General features: G+C 55.0%; 1 protein-coding gene across 1 annotated transcript; it reads right to left on the bottom strand.

Moving 5' to 3' along the window:
- Positions 1-788: 788 nt before the first annotated feature.
- Positions 789-12251, bottom strand: Mylk2 (myosin light chain kinase 2). Its single transcript, XM_055618026.1, has 13 exons — positions 12200-12251; positions 11620-11633; positions 11051-11463; positions 10051-10349; positions 8503-8608; positions 7979-8072; positions 5468-5577; positions 5200-5341; positions 3436-3506; positions 3208-3336; positions 2486-2638; positions 2235-2367; positions 789-869 (listed from the first exon to the last, which is right to left on the bottom strand). The coding sequence occupies exons 1-13, from the start codon at positions 12249-12251 to the stop codon at positions 789-791; spliced, it is 1797 nt and encodes a 598-aa protein (XP_055474001.1).
- Positions 12252-17341: the final 5090 nt, after the last annotated feature.

The raw sequence follows: 17341 nt of genomic DNA, 5'->3' as shown, positions 1-17341 counted from the left end.
TACAAGGCACAAGCTTAGAGCAGGTTGGGGACTGCCCGATGGCTTCACACTCCTCGTGGGCATGTTCATCCTGTCACGTGGGGTTGCGAATGCCCCTGGGACTGGCCAGGCTGGGAACCTCAGTCCTCAGGTGGACTTGGGGGTGGTCTCATGTCTCCCAGGCCTCTCCCCCACCCCCACCGCTCCAGGCCTGGGCTGGCTTTCTCTCACAGTTTCTGTGTGTTGGTGGTCACAAAAGCAGTGGGTGGGGGCCGGGAGGCCAGATGGTGTGTTCGAGGCCGTATCTGTTGGGATTGTGAGGCGGGGCATGGAGGTCCTCTCACACAAAGCCTGCTCTGTCTCCCCTGGCAGCTGGGCTGCATTCTTACCCTGCTAGACGCTCCCCATCCACCAACACTACCACCTGCTGGACCCCCCGCCACCCCACTCCAGGCAAGGGTGCCCCAGGCGAGGCAAAGCAGAGGCTACAGGGGCAGCAGTTCAAAGGGGGGAAGCTAGGGAGAGGAGAGGGAATGGCCTGGACGTCCTTGGAGTCTGGGTGGGGCTGATGGGCCACAGCCCTGTCTGAGGAGGCGGTAGCAAGATGGATTCCAGGCCACACTCATGTTCTCATAAGGGAAGCGGTGTCGCCTGAGGGCCTGGGGAGCCCCAAGCCTCCCGGCTGGTGCCGCTTTGTCCTGACCAGCCTTTGTCCTAGAGATCTGGCCGGCTCTCTCTGGCCTTCTGAGCTGTGTGGCTTCAGCCTTGACCACTGCGCAGCTGCGTCCAGGCTTCGCTGCTCCTGGGGTTCAGACTCCCAGAGTCATCAGTGCCCCCGAGCTAGTGATCTTCTTGAAGCGATTGGCTGCGCTGACAGCAATGAAGTTTTTCTGGGGGGGACAAGAGAGGTGTCCTGGTCAGCACTATGGCAGAGAACCCCCTTCTGGCTTAGCAGATAAGGGCGCTTGCAGCCAAGCCTAAGTTCAGTCCCTGAGAGGCACGTGCTAGAAGGATAGAACTGACTAGAGCCTAGAGCTCTAACCTCTAGGCCACAGCACGGATGTGTGTCTTCTGTATACACATATGCAATAAATAAGTAAATGTAAAATAAAAAAAAATTAGAATTAGAAGACTTTAAAAAAATCTCCCCATCATTAAAGGAGCATCAGAGGCCCTCCAGTAGGCTGCCCAGCTATTAAAAGTGTCACAACACTGTTCGGTCCAAGCAAAATAGGCCCCTCATTCCATTTTATGAGTCCCTCTATAGCTGCAATTCTCAACCAGTGGGACCTGTGTGGGCGTCAGATGATCCTTTCACAGGGGTCATGTATTCAGATATCCTGTGATCAGACGTTTACACTACAATTCACAACAGTGGCAAAATCGCAGTTGTGAAGTAGCAACAAAATCATGTTATGGTTGGGGTCACCACAGCATGAGAAACTGCATTAAAGGGTCACAGCATTAGGAAGGCTGAGAGCCGCTGCTCAGGCCACTCTGCCCTGACCCCGCTTACTCCCTTCCAGCCATACTGCCTGCTGTCTGTTGCTCGCACTCGAGATCCAGGTTCTGCCAGGGGCCACACACTGGGTGCTCTCCTGCCTGGAAGCCTTCCCCTGCCCCCTCTTCCTTGAGGTGTTGATTCACCTGTTCTCCTCACTGGGCCCTCAGCTCCCTGTTGGAAGGTGTAGCCTCTCCACCCTCTTAAAAACTCTCTACCTTCACTGAAGCTTCGGGCTATGAGACCCAGCTGGGTGTGGTGGTACACACCTGTAGTCCCAGCACTCAGGGAGGCAGAGGCAGGCGCATTGCTGTGAGTTCGAGGCCAGCCTGCTCTACAAAGCAACCAGGATGGCCAAGGCTACACAGAGAAACTCTGTCTCAAAAAAACAAAACAAAAAGTCTACAAGACCCAGTTTCCTGACTCTCATCTCTACTGCAGCAGTGGGCAGCAGTGGGCCATTTAAGAGTAACAGCTGCTCAATAGATATTTGGGAAGTGGAGGAGATTGTGATGGGGTCAGAGGTGCTCTCCCTAGCCTGAGCCCTAGATTAATGATCCTCTCCTGGCAGGCAGTGTGGTGCACAGCTCCAATCCAGAATGGGATCTAGCCCAGGCCCCAGAGAAAAGCCTGTGTTTCCCAGACAAGGCCAGGCCCTGTCAGCAGAGACGGCCAAGGCATAGCTGGTAGGGCCGGACCTGGCAACGGGCTCTCCTGCCTCTCAGCCCTCCTCCTCCTCCCCCAGCTCTGATACCTTCCAGCGCCTCTTCATGAGGTATTTCTTAAGCAGGATCTGGGACTTGAGGCGGCGGTTGCAACGTTTGGCTTTCTCTGCCAGGTTGTTGAGCCAGGGGTGGGCGAGGCACTGCTCCGCACTCATTCGGGCACTGTGGAGGAGGTGTGGAGAAGGGCACTGTGGGTGTGGTGAGGGTAAGCCCATGCCAGCACCAATTGGCCCACACACGCACTTGAACATACAGGGTTCCCAGCCAAGGCAAGCCTCACCTCTGGTCCTTTGTGATGAGATTGGAAACAAAGTCTTTGGCCTCATCCGACACAGCTTCAAAGGTCTCTTCATCAAAGTACCAGTTGGCAGACAGGACATTGTTCAGGGTTTCCGTGTCATCGTCTCCCAGGAAGGGAGAGAGGCCACTCAGTCTAGAGGGAAGGAAGAGTGGGGCAAGAGAGTGAGGTGGCAGCTGCCGGGGATAGGGCAGAGCCTAAGAGGCAGCATGTGCTGGAAAGACCCCGGGCTTCCAGAGTGGGACAGACCTGGGTTTGAATCTGGCTGGGTGACTTTGGGCAAGTCACTTCCCCTCTCTGAGCCTCACTCTTCTCATCTGTAAAATGGGCATAATCACCCCAGCTTCCCAGGGTTGCAGTGAAGATGAGGAATGGTGTGAAACACACGGTGAGCACACACAAAAGATGTCCACTGCCCCTCTGACCCCACCCCAGGGCATGGGCAATCTGCTTCCGGAGTCTACCCCAGGGCAAGATGTGTGCATTTAGGGCACCTTGGAGGGTTTGTTTGTTTGTTTGTTTTAATATATAAAATGGGTACAAAGTCCCCCTTTCTGGTTCTCCCTAGCCTTTTCCAAAAATACACCCAGGCTGTAAGCTGAGAGAGGTGGGACCACGTCGACAGAGCCCCAAGGCCAGTTTTGTCCTCTCCTACCCACCCCTGCGCCCCTGCTGGCCGCAGCCAGCACGTCCCCGGGGCTCACAGCATGTAGGTGATGACCCCCAGGCTCCACATGTCAGTCTTGTCAGAGATCTGGTCATAATTCACCACCTCAGGTGACAGGAACTCCGGCGTCCCAAAATTCACCTTCAGCTTCTCGTTGGGGTTATACCTGGGAGTGAGATTGAGAGCCCAGGTTCCCAGCCGACACTGGAAACATCCAGCCCCCCTCCACCCCTAGGCCCCACCCTCCCATCCACCCAGAGGGTACCTCCGTGCCAGGCCGAAGTCGATTATCTTCACCAAGTGGCCAGTAGTATTTACACACAGGATGTTCTCTGGCTGAGGAGACAGGGATGGCGGCCCAGACTGGCCTCTGACCCAGCTCACCCTCGTTTCCCCAGCAGCTCCACCCTGGTCCCTTGCTGGGGACCCCACACATGGGAGTAGATCCAAAGAGGGAACTCAGGGTCCCATGATGCCTTCCTGCCCTCAGCCTAAGAAGGCAGAAGCCCTGTGAGGGGCCTGTCTCAAGGCACGAGGCTACCCAGTAGGGTCAGGTGGAATTTCTCTCCACTCAGTCCGGCGAAGGGTGGAGAAACTGAGGTCTGCAGATAGGGAGTGTGCCCTGGCCAGAGGCCAGGCGGGGCGGCTATCAGGAAGTGGAAAGCCAGGGGCTGAGTGAGTAGGGCAACAAGGACAGCAAGGTTTCTGCTGCTCTAGGCAGTGCCTGCCTCCGTAAGCAAACCCTTTTTTGGAAACCACATTCTTGGAGGCAGAGTCCTTTCCCCCAGGGCCCTTGCATTTTAATTAGAGGCCCTACTCTATCGCCCACAAAAATCGGCCTTCACAGGGAATAACAGGTCTCAAATGTTCCCCCCACATAGCACTCCAGCTACCCTAGTTCTTAGAGGAACCCCCATCTGTCCCTGTACCTGGAGAAGCACCTCTGGCTTTTCCCCAAGCAAGTCCACATTCACCTTCAGCCAGGTACTCTTATTTTTTCAAAGAATACCCACGCCCACCAGCTCTCTCCTAGCATCCCAGTGTGGCCTCCCAAGGTCCACACCCCAGCTAGGCCCCACCGGAAACCACCTCTCCTCTCTCCTTCCGGGTTTGTCCTCAGAGGTACCTGCAGGAGGTTCCTGGAGACTCTCATGCCCTCTCAGATCACAGCACTGAGCAAAGCCGGAGTCTCCTCCACAGCCCTACTCCACAGACAAATGCCTGCTCCCCTGTCTCCATCCTCTGCATCTCCTGGGTGCACCCTTGTGCCTTTTGTAACCTTTGTAATGGATTTCACTTGTGTGGACATCGTAGAATGGACAGGGACATGTCCATCCTGGTCCCCCATTAGGAGTCCTCTTCGCTGTGGCAGGTACTGGGCAACTGGGCATTAAGTGAGGAGCACAGAAACACAGGTGCCGGATGGAGCTTATTATCCCCCAGCGATACTCATTAGCATCTGCCACAGGGACAGGAGATGCCTGGCAGTTTGTGTTTCCCCCTTCCCATTCCACGCCCTTGGCAGCCACTGGGGCTGACGGGAGTGAGCGTGCTGTGTAAAATCCGTTTGCCATCCCTAGCCAGCTGTGTGCAAGGGACTCCGTTAGCTCAGAATGTGAATGTCCTCTTGCAGAGCTCTTCACAACTGCCTGCCTCCTGGGCACTGTGGCACCTGCGTGAGGCTTCTCAGTGGGCTCCATGTCGGCATTCCAGGACACTGGCTGCTATGAAGTGGACCCTCAACACTAGCTTCTCCTTCTAAGGGATACATACTGGCAGCGCCTGTCTCAAGGTAACATGGAGGCCGGTGCTGCGAGACACCAGCAGCTGGAAACACCAGACCGTAAGCTTCACGGAAGTTGAGACTAAGACATGCCTTCCCCCCACCCCCACCTCTACCTCCCACCCTGGCCTTTCTGTGGGAAGGAGGGATGGAGAAGGAGGAGGAATGGGAGGAGCTAGAGAGACGCCGATGAGTCATGACCACAGTGACACCAGGCGGTCAGTGCGCTTCTAGGAGGCCCAGTACCTTGAGGTCCAGGTGCAGGACCCTCATCTTGTGCATGAAGAGGATCCCGTCGCAGATCTGCCTGACGAACACCATGGTATCCACCTCGGTCAGATGGTAGTCCTCATCCACGATCCTCTCAAAGAGCTCGCCGCCCTCGATGCTGTGTGCACAGATCCCCTCTGCAGACTGGCTCCAGGCTGCAGGGCCGAGCTCCCCTCCTTCTCCCCCGACAAGGCAGCCCCCCCCACCTCACCCCCATCCCCAGTAGGCGCTTCCCCCAACTCACTACTCCATGAACAGGACGATCTCGTGAGCGGTTTCAATGGCTGAGTAGAGCTGGATCAGGTTGCGGTGGTTCAGCTGGTTCATGACCTCGATCTCCAGCAGCACCATTTCCTGGGGAGCAGGGAAGTTAAGAGGACCCACCGGGCACCACCAACCCCCCCAGCCTCCTCCCACCTGGCCCCTGGTCTCCATCACTCTCTCCCTATAACCTCACCTGAACACCTGCATCAGACCCATAGCTATGCTGCAGCCAGGTGGGATCAGTTTCCAGAGCCACGTGTGGTGGCACATGCTTGTAATCCCCGAATTCAGGGGGCAGAGGCAGGAGGGGCAAGAGTTCAAGATTGCCCTAGATCATGCAATGAGACCCTGTAAAACCCCCACCCCTAAAAAGGGATTGATTCTTAAATACATAGCACTGCCTCTGAGCACTGCTTTTATCTCTTGACTCTAATCTACCCAGCCGCCAGCCATCTTTGCCATTTCCCATTGGGGAATCTAAGAAAGCCCCAGGTTTATCATGTGCTAAGTCCTTGATACCACCCTTCTCCATGCTTGACTTGCCTGTAGCCACCAGAAACAGACAAAATAAAACATGAGCCTTCACCCAAGCACTGGGGACAAAGAGCTGGGAGCTATCATCTCTGTGTTCGCATTGAGACAGTCTATCAATTAAGGCCTTTGGCACAGTTCCACCCTAAACCAGATTGGAACCCTGCCATCCCTCACCTCCTCTTTCTATTCCAAACAACTGACACTTGTAAGTTTCAGAAAGTGTGCAGTCTCATTGGGGGTGGGGGGATGATCCAAGCTATGGTGGGAATATTTACACTATGAAATTGGCACATGCTGCTCATCAGGCCTCTCCATGCTCCCAAACTCCCCAGGCAGCTGTTAAACTCTAGGCACCGGTGCAAGTTATCCAGCTGAACCTCTTTGCCCTTCATTCCACTCCTTCATCAGCTCTTACTTTGCCTACCACTCCCCAGGGAGGCCCCTCCGCCCAAATGCCCCGGCACTGTCCTGGTTCTTTCTTTCTTTTCTTTTCTTTTTTCCTGGCACTTCTCAACACCTGGTGACATGCTCTTCGTTTTGTTCCAGCTTTTAGTCATCTATCTGTCCCTATACTCTGATGTGCTGGTCCCGTGAGGTTGGGGACTTTTTCAGTCCTGTGATATTTCTCTGACACCTGGCACAGTGGAAGGCAAAGAAAAAAAAATGCTCAGTGATCAATTAACCAACAGCTGGCTCCAATTAACTCACACGGCATACGGTTGTGTGAATTACTACAGGACACTGAGCATTCGTGCTAAACCAGATCCTGGGATGGAGGCCAGTGGAGAGCGGTCAAAAGTACAGATCTGAGGCTGGAGATGGAGCTCCATTTGTTGGCAGAGTGCTTGCCTAGTATTCAGAAGGTCCTAGGTTCAATTCCCCAAACCACATAAACTGGAGCTAGTGGCAAACACTTGCAACCCCAACATTCGGGAAGCAGAAGCAGAGGATCAGGAATTCAGGGTCATCCTCTGCTCCAAGTGAGTTCAAGGTCACTGTGGGATACGTGAGCCCCTATCTCAATGAATCAACCAATCAATTAATCAGTAAGTAGGTACACAGGAGCAGAGTAGTGCCACACAGAAAACCTGTCCCTCCCAGCAGTGCTGGGAGCAAAGGGGATCAGTACTCTGTAGCATTGTAGTACCGTACCATGTCTTGGTGGCCCGGGCCTTTCGCACATGTGGCCACCTTTGCCCATAACATTTGGTAACCTTCGGCCCTGCCATCTCTGGCCCTTGGGCCTTTCCTCCCTTCTTTTTCCTCCTTTCTTCTATCTCTGTGATGCTAGAGTGAACCCAGGTTCCAGGAAATTGCTCTGCTTGAATCTCACTTCCACAATCCTCTGCCTAAACTTCTCTCCCTGGCCTGCCTCTGGAACACTTCCATCTGCAAAACCTTCTCTCCGTAGAAGCTGTTCCAGGAAGCATCATTGAGGCAGGGCTGAGGCAGGACCCTCTCCTCCCCATAGCTTCCCCAAACACTTCTGTTGGCCCCTGCTGCCAGGCTCACATCCCTTTGCCCTCTTGCCCTCAATCCATGTGAACCTGTACATAGCTAACTGCTCACTCCTGGAGCCAGAGCTTCTCCGAGACATGAGCCCAGACCACATCAGCAGTGGGAAACCAAGCTCTCCACTGGGCTCCCTTCCCTTGGCACAGGCTCCCTGGTGACAGGGTCTACCTCACTGCACTTGGGGATTCCCAGTGTCCATCACAGGCCTAAGCCAGCCCCCAGCACTGCTGAGCTGCGGTGAGAGGGCCCAGAAGAGAGAATCCCCTGAGAAATGGGATGTGTGGTTTCTGGCTAGGGTCACCAGGCTCCTGTAACAGGCTGTTTGTCCATCCTCCTCTCTGTGTGGCATCTTTAATGCCACCAGCTTTCACACCAGGCTCCCAGCTTAGCACTGGGTAGCTGGAGATACGAGGGAGCCACTCTAAGAACATCCCCCCACTACCTTGTCCTTGGGAGTCTGTTTCTTGATGACCTTGGCTGCCAGCTTGAGGCCTGTGGCCTTCTCCGTGCAGGTGCACACAGCTCCAAACTTCCCACTGGAATGAGAAGAGGTTGGGAGTGAGGCTTCTTCTAAGACCCAGGGATCAGCAAGGGCCTGAGCTCCCTTCTCCTCCTGACGCAGGCCTAGTGGTGACTCCGGCTGCTCCCTGAGAGATAGGGGCTCCCACCCCACCAGCCCTAACTCCCTCCTGAAGTGGAGGCTGTTTTAGTAAGCTGATGGCTGGAGAGTGGGGGTGGGGGTGGGGGGAACTTGGAGGGACAGACTGCATTTCTTATGGGAATGGCCAAGGGCTCATCCAGAAAGTGACCACAGCCACTTCTTTGGGGTGTGTGACACACCTTTGGGGTGTGTGACCACAAAGAAGCAAGTACATGCATGTAAGCCATGTTGTAGTGGGTGTGTCTGGTCCCAGGGGCTGGATACCACCCCCCATGCATGTCTCCAAGCTTGGGTGGCTGTCTCACCCTCCCAGTGCTTCCTTTGAGTTCATGCTGAATTCACTGTTGACATTTCCGGTCCTCAGCTCCACGATCCTGTGTGGGAAGGGGGCTGGGGGTGGTGGACAATCATCTAGGGAGACAGAGTTGAGCTGTTAGAGTCAGGGGTGGGGACTTCTCGGAAATGTCTGTGACATCACCGGCTCCTTACAGATCTGGGTCCCCCCTCCCTCCTCTCCAGGAAAGTTGAGTTTACCAATTGATGTCTGGGAGACACCTGGTCAGAACATGGAATACCAGACCCAGTTTCCAATTCTAGTTTTGTGTGTACACCCAAAATGGCCTTGGACATCTGTCTTCAGCAGGGGGGTGGGTGGGGTGGGGGTGGGAGTGGGGGGTGGGGGGGTTCAGGGTCTCTGTAGAACGATGAGACAGCTAGCTGACTGGATTTAGATGCAAGCTACTGGAGGGCGGGGTGGGGCTGTTTCCATTATAAACAATCAAACACCTGAACAAGCCCACACAGCAGCTGTGAGGTGGAACCCCAGACAGTGGGACTGCTGTGTCTGGATGATGGTGTGGGTAGAGACTGTTGCCAGCCACCTGATTACACCGCGGAGGGGCGCCCAGGGACGCAGCAGTTCGGTGGTGACATACCGCCACCTAGTGGGCATCATGATTACAGCGGGCCCCGAAGGCCAGTAGGCTGACTCATCGGAATGGAAACCTTTAAAAATAGTCAAAGGCTGCAGGGAAGCCACACTGGTGATAAATCAGACGGCCCTTGGAGGTAGTTCAGGTCTTGCCATGCCAAGGATGTGATCTCTGGGCGGGGCGGAGGTCTCTGTCGCCTCGGGGGCAGGAGGCAGGGCCCCTGGCCACCACCCAGCCGCCAGGTCCTCCCACCCTGTCTGGGTGGCACTCTGCCCCGAGCCAGGCAGGCTGGCTGGTCTCCCAGGGCACCTCGCCTGGAGGAGGGGGTGTCAGGACACTCTGGGCTCTCCTGACCCTATGTCACCCCACCCACCCCCAAGCCCAGTTGCACTCCTGCTGAGACCCCTTCACAACTCCGGCTGGCTCTCCTGTAACCCGGGGCTTTCTCTGAGTACCTGTGGAGTGCTGCCCCAGTTTCCCTGGCCACTGGTCCCACGCACAAACACCTGTGCAGCTCATGAAACCGCTCTGGCTCCCTGATACCCTGCCCTCCACTGTTTCTTTTCAAAGCACCTGACATTGGAACCTTCCCTCCGACAGAGCCCCAAATCCGCTTTTCGGAAACTGTGTTGCTCGGCTTCTCTGTATGATTTTCCTCTTTCAATCCCATGTTAACCAAAGTGGAAGAAAATCAAAAGCGGGGTTTTGGATCAGATGGTCTTCGTCATCTCTGGGCAGCCTGTCTCCCTATCCCGTCTCTATCTTAAAGAAACACCACCTGGCGCCTGTGACGCTTAGACCAGGGAGCCTGAGGGAGGCCTGAATCAGGGTAGTCCTGCACGAGGAAGGATACTTGGAACTTCTCCATCCCTTCTCTCCCCCTCTCCCAGGACACTCCAGCCCCAGCCTGTCCCTACCTACCCAGAATTTGGAAGCAGTCTTCCTCCCTGGCAGTGAGGCTGAGGGCCTGCCCCACCTCGGCTCTCTGAGAAGGAACAGCCTGGAACTCGATCCCCTGAGAGGTGTCCCCTTGCACCTTAGCCTGCCCGGCCTGGCCTGGGGCTCTCTCTGCCTCTTCCTTCTGGTTCTCTGCCAGGGTGTTCGTCCCTCCTTCTGCCTTGGCTGGCCCAGGATCTGGGGGGTCGGAGGTCTCAGACACCCCTGCAAAGATGAGTTCTGTTGTCTCGCTTAGGGGCTTCACAGCTGGTGTCTTCTCAGAGCTAGAAGGTAAGAAGTGAGATGCCTCAGGCAGGTTAGAGGCTTCCAGGCCTCACTTGCCAGCTAGAGCTGAGACAACCTTGTCCCCCCCGCCCCAAATACACCCACCTCCACCGTCTCCACCTCAAGGGCCGACTCTCAACACAGGGAGGCCCCACCGACAGAACCTGACTGCAGTGATGTGGCTAATCGTACAGGGTGACAGGGAGCTATAAGGCTCCTGATTCATAAAAACTGTTGCCATGTAACTGCCACTAATGTGTTACTATCCGGCTGGTGTGAGGATTGCCGCCATTTGCCACCATTGTGCCCAGAGATCCCGAGGGTCCCCTTGTGCATAACTGACTGCCTCGGCTTATGAATGAACTGTTAGTCACCTTTTCATATTAAATTAAGAAGGCTACACTCTCTAGCTTGCAGCTTGATACTCATGCAACGAGTGCCCAGAAGTCTAGAGGGGGCAAAAAATAAAAATAAAAAATAAAAAAGTATGTAGCCTGGGAAGTCTTCAGAGACATCTCCTGTCAGACATTCTTTTCTCTGAATGAAGGTATTAGCCTTTCTTCAGAAATAGGGGAGTAGCGTGGGTGCCTGAACTACGCTCCCCAGCACTAAATGTGACGATGCCTAGAACTCGAGCCAGGGAGCTTAAGCTGGACAAAGGAGCCGCTGGACCTCTCTCTCCCCAAGCAGGGATATTCACCACGAGATGAAGGCTGGACAGCTAGGGCTGTGAAGAAAGGCAGGAGAGCCCCTCCTCCCTGCTTCTCGGCATTCTGCTGCCTTCTTGCCTGCCTTGGGCTCCCCCGGTCCCTCGTTGCCTGGCGGTGCTTGCTTGGCATCTGGCTTCTGGACGCTGGCCTCCGCTGTGGCAGTGGGCTGGGGCAAGGCTGCAGGAGGTCCCACACTGCCTTCCGCAGGCCCCCCACCCCCATGCCCCTCTCCTGAAGGGCCCTGGCTGCTGGCTGAAGCTGGGACCTGGTCATCCTTTTTCTCTGGGGCGGGGGCTTCAGCATCTTTCTTCAAGGAGGATGGGTCTGGATCTTTCTTCAGGTTCGGGGCTCCAGGGTCTTTCTTCATGGTAGGGGTGCCCTCGTGCCCCTCTCCTGAAGGGCCCTGGCTGCTGGCTGAAGCGGGGGCCTGGTCACCCTTTTTCTCTGGGGCGGGGGCTTCAGCATCTTTCTTCAGGGAGGGCGGGTCTGGATCTTTCTTCAGGTCCAGGGCTCCAGGGTCTTTCTTCGTGTTAGGGAGCTCTGGGTCTTTCTTTGTGGCTGGGGGGCTGGAGTCTTTCTCGGAAGCTGGAGGGTCTGCAAAGGAGGGGGACATCCATCAGCAAACCTCCATTCTTCCCCTACCAGGCCGGGCAGAGACCGGCTCTGGGTCGCCTCCCCAGGGACAACCTGTCAATGTCTGGCCCACCAAGTCTCTGGAGCCGCTTGGTAGCCAACATGTCAAACTTGGGGGACTCTGCACAACTTTTTGCTCCTCTGGATGGGCTTTGCTGGACTCCCGCCACTCCATGCACACTAGTGCTAATCCCAGCAGCCACTGAGGGAGGCTCCCCACCTCCCTGCTCCCTCTAGTAGAGGCTTTCTGCAGGCAAGCTTCTGGATGCTGGAGCAGTGGGCTGGGCCACGGCGGCAGGAGACCCCCTCACTGGCTTCCGGAGGCCCCTCACCGCAGTCCCCCAGCCTAACCCCCGCCCCACAGACGACCCCATTCCCCAATCCCTCATGCACCCTGCATAGAAACCTTGGGCACAGACTTCCCTGTGAGTAACCTGCCCAACCCTAGCTTCAAAAACAGCCCTTCTGAGGCTCCTCCCTCCCATCTCCTGCCCCCAGCTTGGCACCTGTTGACAGGCTCTGGACTCCCAGCTCAACTGCTCCATTTTCTGTAGCCATGAGGTAGGTAGGCGTATACTTCTGCTTGTCTAACTCAAGTCTTTCTGGCTGCAGAAAGAGGAGCGAGGTGGATCCCGTTGTCAGATGCCCCCTCTTTTCCAGCTGTGGCGAGGGAAGGCCACTGACAGCCACTGAGGGGAGAGGCGTACCTGGAGAGAGAGGGGCAACCTGGTGGCCAGCAGTCTGCAGCAGCGGCTTCTCAGGCGCAATCCTGGGGTGGTTGTAAGGGGACTGGGCCCGGTGGGCAGAGGCGGAGGCAGGGGCGTGGGCAGTGGAGGCGGAGACTACGAGGAGGCCCTTTGACAGCAGGGGCCATGCAGTGCGGGTTGCCACCACCTGTCACTCTTGGCCCCCGTTCAGAGGACACAGCATTCTTCCCACGGCCTGACATGGGGTAGAATGGCATTGGAACCATTAGAAGAAAAAGGGAGGGGGCATCTGGGCCCTGGGGAGCAGCCTGTGGCCAGGATAAGGGAAGGGGCTTCAAGAAGAGGGCCTTTGGGCAGGGCTGAAGGGAAGACCATGCCCAGGACCAGGCATGGCTCTGCCCACTCTCTGCCACACCTCTTGGGGTTCCCAGGAGCTTGGAGAGAGCTGCCATGACCCCAGTGGCCAGCCTTGTGCTCCCTGGTATCCGGATCTACTCAGACCATCTCTGGGTAAGAAATCATGCCAGGGTCAGTTGCTTTGTTGCCCAATTTTTTCCCTGGGAAAAACTTCCTTTTCTTGGATTCTTTGTGACCATGGAGACTTGGTTGAGTAGTGGAGGGAGGCCAATGGAAATACAAGAAGGTCCTCCTCAGGAAAAGGTTGATGGGACGTCTCTTCAGGGATGGGGACCCGAGCTCGAAGTGTTCAGGTTGAGATGGGGTAGGGAGGACCATACTGTAGGGTCCTCCCCACTGCCCAGAGGCTGTCAGCCCACACTTTTCTGAGAGGAGCCCTGAGCACTGACCAAGGCTGAGTGTTGGTAATGCGGTAGCTGTCCGGGTTCAGATCCCAACTGAGGTAAACCTTCCAGTTGTTCACCACTGTGGTCACTGCCCTGCAGAGGAAGGATGGAGGCTGGCAGGAACGCAGTACCTCTGAAGTGGGGGAAATGTGGATCAGGAAGCTGCTAAGGGACTACTATGAAGTGCCCTCCAAAGGGGAAAAAAAATCAGGTGCAAAATAGCACAGCATGTCTGTAACCTGTGCAAACTTCTTTGGCAGGAGAACAAGAAATGCATAACTTTCCTGGAAGGGAGGCATCAAGGCTTCTTGTCCTTATTTTGTTTTAATTTCATATTTGTTTTTTAGAGAGGGTTAGCCTAATCCAGGGTAGCCTAGGCTCTCCATCCTCCCACATCGGGTGCCAGAGCCCTGAGATGACAAACATGGGTCTCTCACATCTTGAGGCCTTTTACTGTATTCCTTGAGCTGTGAGAATGCATTGGATTTTAAAATGCATGGTTTCTTCGAAAGCAGGCAAATATGGAAGGCGCTTGACACAAGCTAACAGAAACTATCCTCCTCCCTCATCTGTGCTGGCTCAGTCCCCTCTCTGGGGTGGTCCTGTTCACTGCTTCTCTTCTTCAGGGTTCAGCAGACAACATGCCTCTTCCCAGAAGCAAAAACAAGCAATGTCTGTGTAGCACTTGCCCAGGAGGGGCTGGGCTGGGCTGCGCATGACCCTAACCTCACCTAAGGTAAGAAAGAGTCCCACCAAGCACCTCCTCCTGGCGTTTTCTAACGTCTTACATGTTGTCATTTGTGGTAACTGTGGGCCACACTTACCCTGTTTTTCTGGATGAAGGTGAGGAGAACTAAAGGAATGAGTGAGTTGTCTACAGCCCTCAACAGAGAAGCTAGAGATATAGGTTAGCAGAATGCTTCATACACTTCCTCCCTTCTGCCGTGTAGACCTCCCAAGGCATTCAGAAACGTGAAATGTCTTTTGTCCTTACCTGTGATAGGGACACTCCTAGCCCTGGATATTTGGATATATCTTCCCAGCATAGTTTGGCTTACCTTAAAATGGTGGATATCTCCCCCCACCTCCACCAAAGCTCCTCGGTGCCCCAGACTGCTCCCATGGTGCGCTCACAGCCTAGACAGAGCTACATGGTCCTTTCATGTATCCCCGGCACCATGTGCCTACCATATTAGCCAAGTGACTGACCAGCAAGGCTGGCTGGGGGTCTGCATTGCTTTGCTATGGTGGCCCTTGATGGCTCTGTGGCTATCAATACGTCACCTGTCAGGGTGCTGGGTGAGGGCCCACTGAGGGCCAGGACTTATGATGCTAAGAGTTTTCTTTACCCCAGCTCCCAGGACCCACACAGAAGACCCTAGAGCAAGGGTTTCACATGTTAAAGATGCAAAGACTGATTCTGGGTGAGTGGGGGAGGGAAGTGGGCATAAATGGCTTTCTCCAAAGCTCCTCCGCCTGGTGAGCAGCTTCAGAATGGTCATATTCAAACTCAGAGCCACTTCCCGCCACAACAGGCTTCGTTCTAATCTGCTGCTCTTGTGAGTGCTCCCACGTGAAAACAACTAACAGCACCTCTCACCAGTGCTGGCCAGTCGCTTGAGGAGCGTTGAGGGTAGTGGGGGCAGAGGTTGACGTCAGGGTGTCTTCTTCAGTTGCTCTACCCTATCTGTGTGAGTTTTGTCTGTCTTTTGTCAACCCTGAAAGCCAGGGTCATCTTAGAAGAGGGAACCTCTGTTGAGAAAATGCCTCCATGAGATTAGCCTACAGGCAAGTCTCTTAGAAGGCATTTTCTTGATTGGTGATTGGTCTGGAAGCCCACTGCAGCGGTGCCATACCTGGGCAAGTAGTCCTGTCTTGTACAAGAAAGCTGGCTGAGCAAGTCTGGAGGAGCAAGCCAGTAACCAGCATCCCTCTATGGCCTCAGCTTCCCTTTCTGCCTCCAGGCTCCTGTCTTGGCTTCTTCCCTGCTTTCCATTCAGGGTGGACTATATGTAAACTGTAGACCAAAATAAATCCTTTTTCTCCTCAAGATGCTTTTGGTTATGATGTTTTATAACAGCCATAGAAAGCAAACTAGACAGGGTCTATCACTGAACCTAGAACACACCAATTCAGCTGGGCTGACTAGCCAAGGAACCCCCAGGCTCTACTCTTTGCCTTTCTAGTGCTGGGATTGTACATGCTGTCACACCCAGGTTTTACATGAGTGCCCAGGATGGAACTCAAGCCCTCACGCTTGTGGGACCAGCACTGTCCAGTGCCTACCAGGAGACCAGCTGCCTCCCAGCTGACCTTCTCCGGAGCAATGCTTTCTGATGGGTGTGCCTCCCCATTCCCAGGAACATCCTGCCTTTAATCTTGAAGCAGCCTTATGGGATAGGGGTCAGGAGCACTGCAGTGGGGTTGGAGACTACCAGCTATGAGGGTGACATGTGCCTTGGTAGTCTCCTCCTCTACTGCCTCCACCTGTTCCCAGAAGGAAGCTCATTAGTGTTTAGAGACCCTCGGGCACCCAACGTGGCTGAGAATTTGTACCCAGGCTGTGTATGTCGAGCACCTGGTACAGAGCAAAAGGGCCTGGGACCTAGTGATGTGGTGGCCGCCACAGATAGACAACTCAGCTACCTTGCCCTCTCAACCAAACGTTCCTTCAGCTGGATGGGAGGCTGGCGTGGATCTGGTCTGTGTGGGGTGACCTGGTCTTGTCAGCTGCTCGAAGGGAGTTCCCAGGCTTCTCAGCACTCTCTTGGAGGCATGGGGGAGGGGCACAGGGAAACCTCCTCAACCCTGCAAGAGGCTGCCAGAACCCCTACCCACCTAACTCATGAAGGGGTTTCCCCGCCCCGTGCCAGCTGCGCATACGCCCTTTGCCTCTGTGGGGCCAAGGCAGAAAGTGGGACAGTGCCAGGCCCAATTAAACCTGCCAGGGGAATTAAGGTCAGCAGGATGCAATTATGACTGTTGGATTTAACAAGGCCAGAGGGAAGGCTTCTCTAGCCAGAGTTCACGGCTCCTTAGGCCACTTGCCCTGGGCAGCTCTGCCTTCCAGGAGCGCGGGCTCTGAATCCTGCCCATCTCTAGACAATCACATTGGGAATGCAGGGGTTAACTTCACCCAGCACTGCTTCTTGGCTGCCCAAAGGAAACCAGTCAGGCCAAGAGGCTTTACAAGGACCTGCTTGAGGAGACACTCCCCGCCTGACCCTTCCCGCTTGCTGGGCTGTGATGGAAAATCCAGGCAGTTGAGCAACTGGCCTTTCCCTCGCTGCTTCCACTCCAAGCCTTCTTTGAGAGTCACTGCGGCTGTCATCAGCACATCGTTTTCCTTGCCCTCTCCCACTCTGAGCCTTGTGGGTCCTTCCCAGGCCTGTAGGAAAGCTCTGTTCCTGCCACAGACTCTGTCCTTGCTACTGAGGTTGGTTGGTAAGGACACAATGGGGCATTTCAAGTGTCTCTGTTTGGATCTTCTGGCTTTTTATATGGCCCATTATAGCTGTGATTGGACGAATAAATAAGTGAAGACATGTCAGCCCAGATACTCACAGAGCATGGTAAGGTGATGCTGAGCTCCGAAACACACAGAAAGCACAGTCTTGAGGACAGGTGGTCAGGGATGAGTCCTAAGCAGAAGGCACAGCCCCATTGCCACAGCTCCTGGCTTGCTCAGTGCCTGAGCTCCTGGGATGTGTTTCAGATGAGGGCTGCTTGGTTTGGGGTGCAACGAATTTGTCATTTTGAGCAGCTCTTCAGATGGTTTGTATGCAAACCCAAGTTGGAAGAGTTCGAAGCCAGAGACCCACTCCCTGGAAAGCATCGACAGAGACCTCCCAAGAGGGCCAGCTGTGGGGTAGCTCATCTCCTCGTAACTCACGTTGGTACAGCGGGAGGAAGGTCCCACATCTTTGTCCAGGGCAGCCATGCTTATTAGCCCAGATGTACACAGAAGCACCTCAGGGTTTTCATAACCTGTGATGTCTCCACCCCTCTTGAACTCAGGCCAGCTAGATCAGAACCTAGGGCCATCTCCCCAGAAGAATCTGAGATGCAGTCAGGGGCTTTCCTGAGGGCAGGAACTGCTTCTCCCTTGCCTTGAAATCCCTCCAGGGTTGGGACAAAG

Source organism: Psammomys obesus, unplaced genomic scaffold (assembly GCF_907164565.1).
Source record: "Psammomys obesus unplaced genomic scaffold, mPsaObe1.curated_primary_1811, whole genome shotgun sequence".
Taxonomy (NCBI): domain Eukaryota; kingdom Metazoa; phylum Chordata; class Mammalia; order Rodentia; family Muridae; genus Psammomys; species Psammomys obesus.
This window is presented reverse-complemented; position numbering and strand designations above follow the sequence as displayed.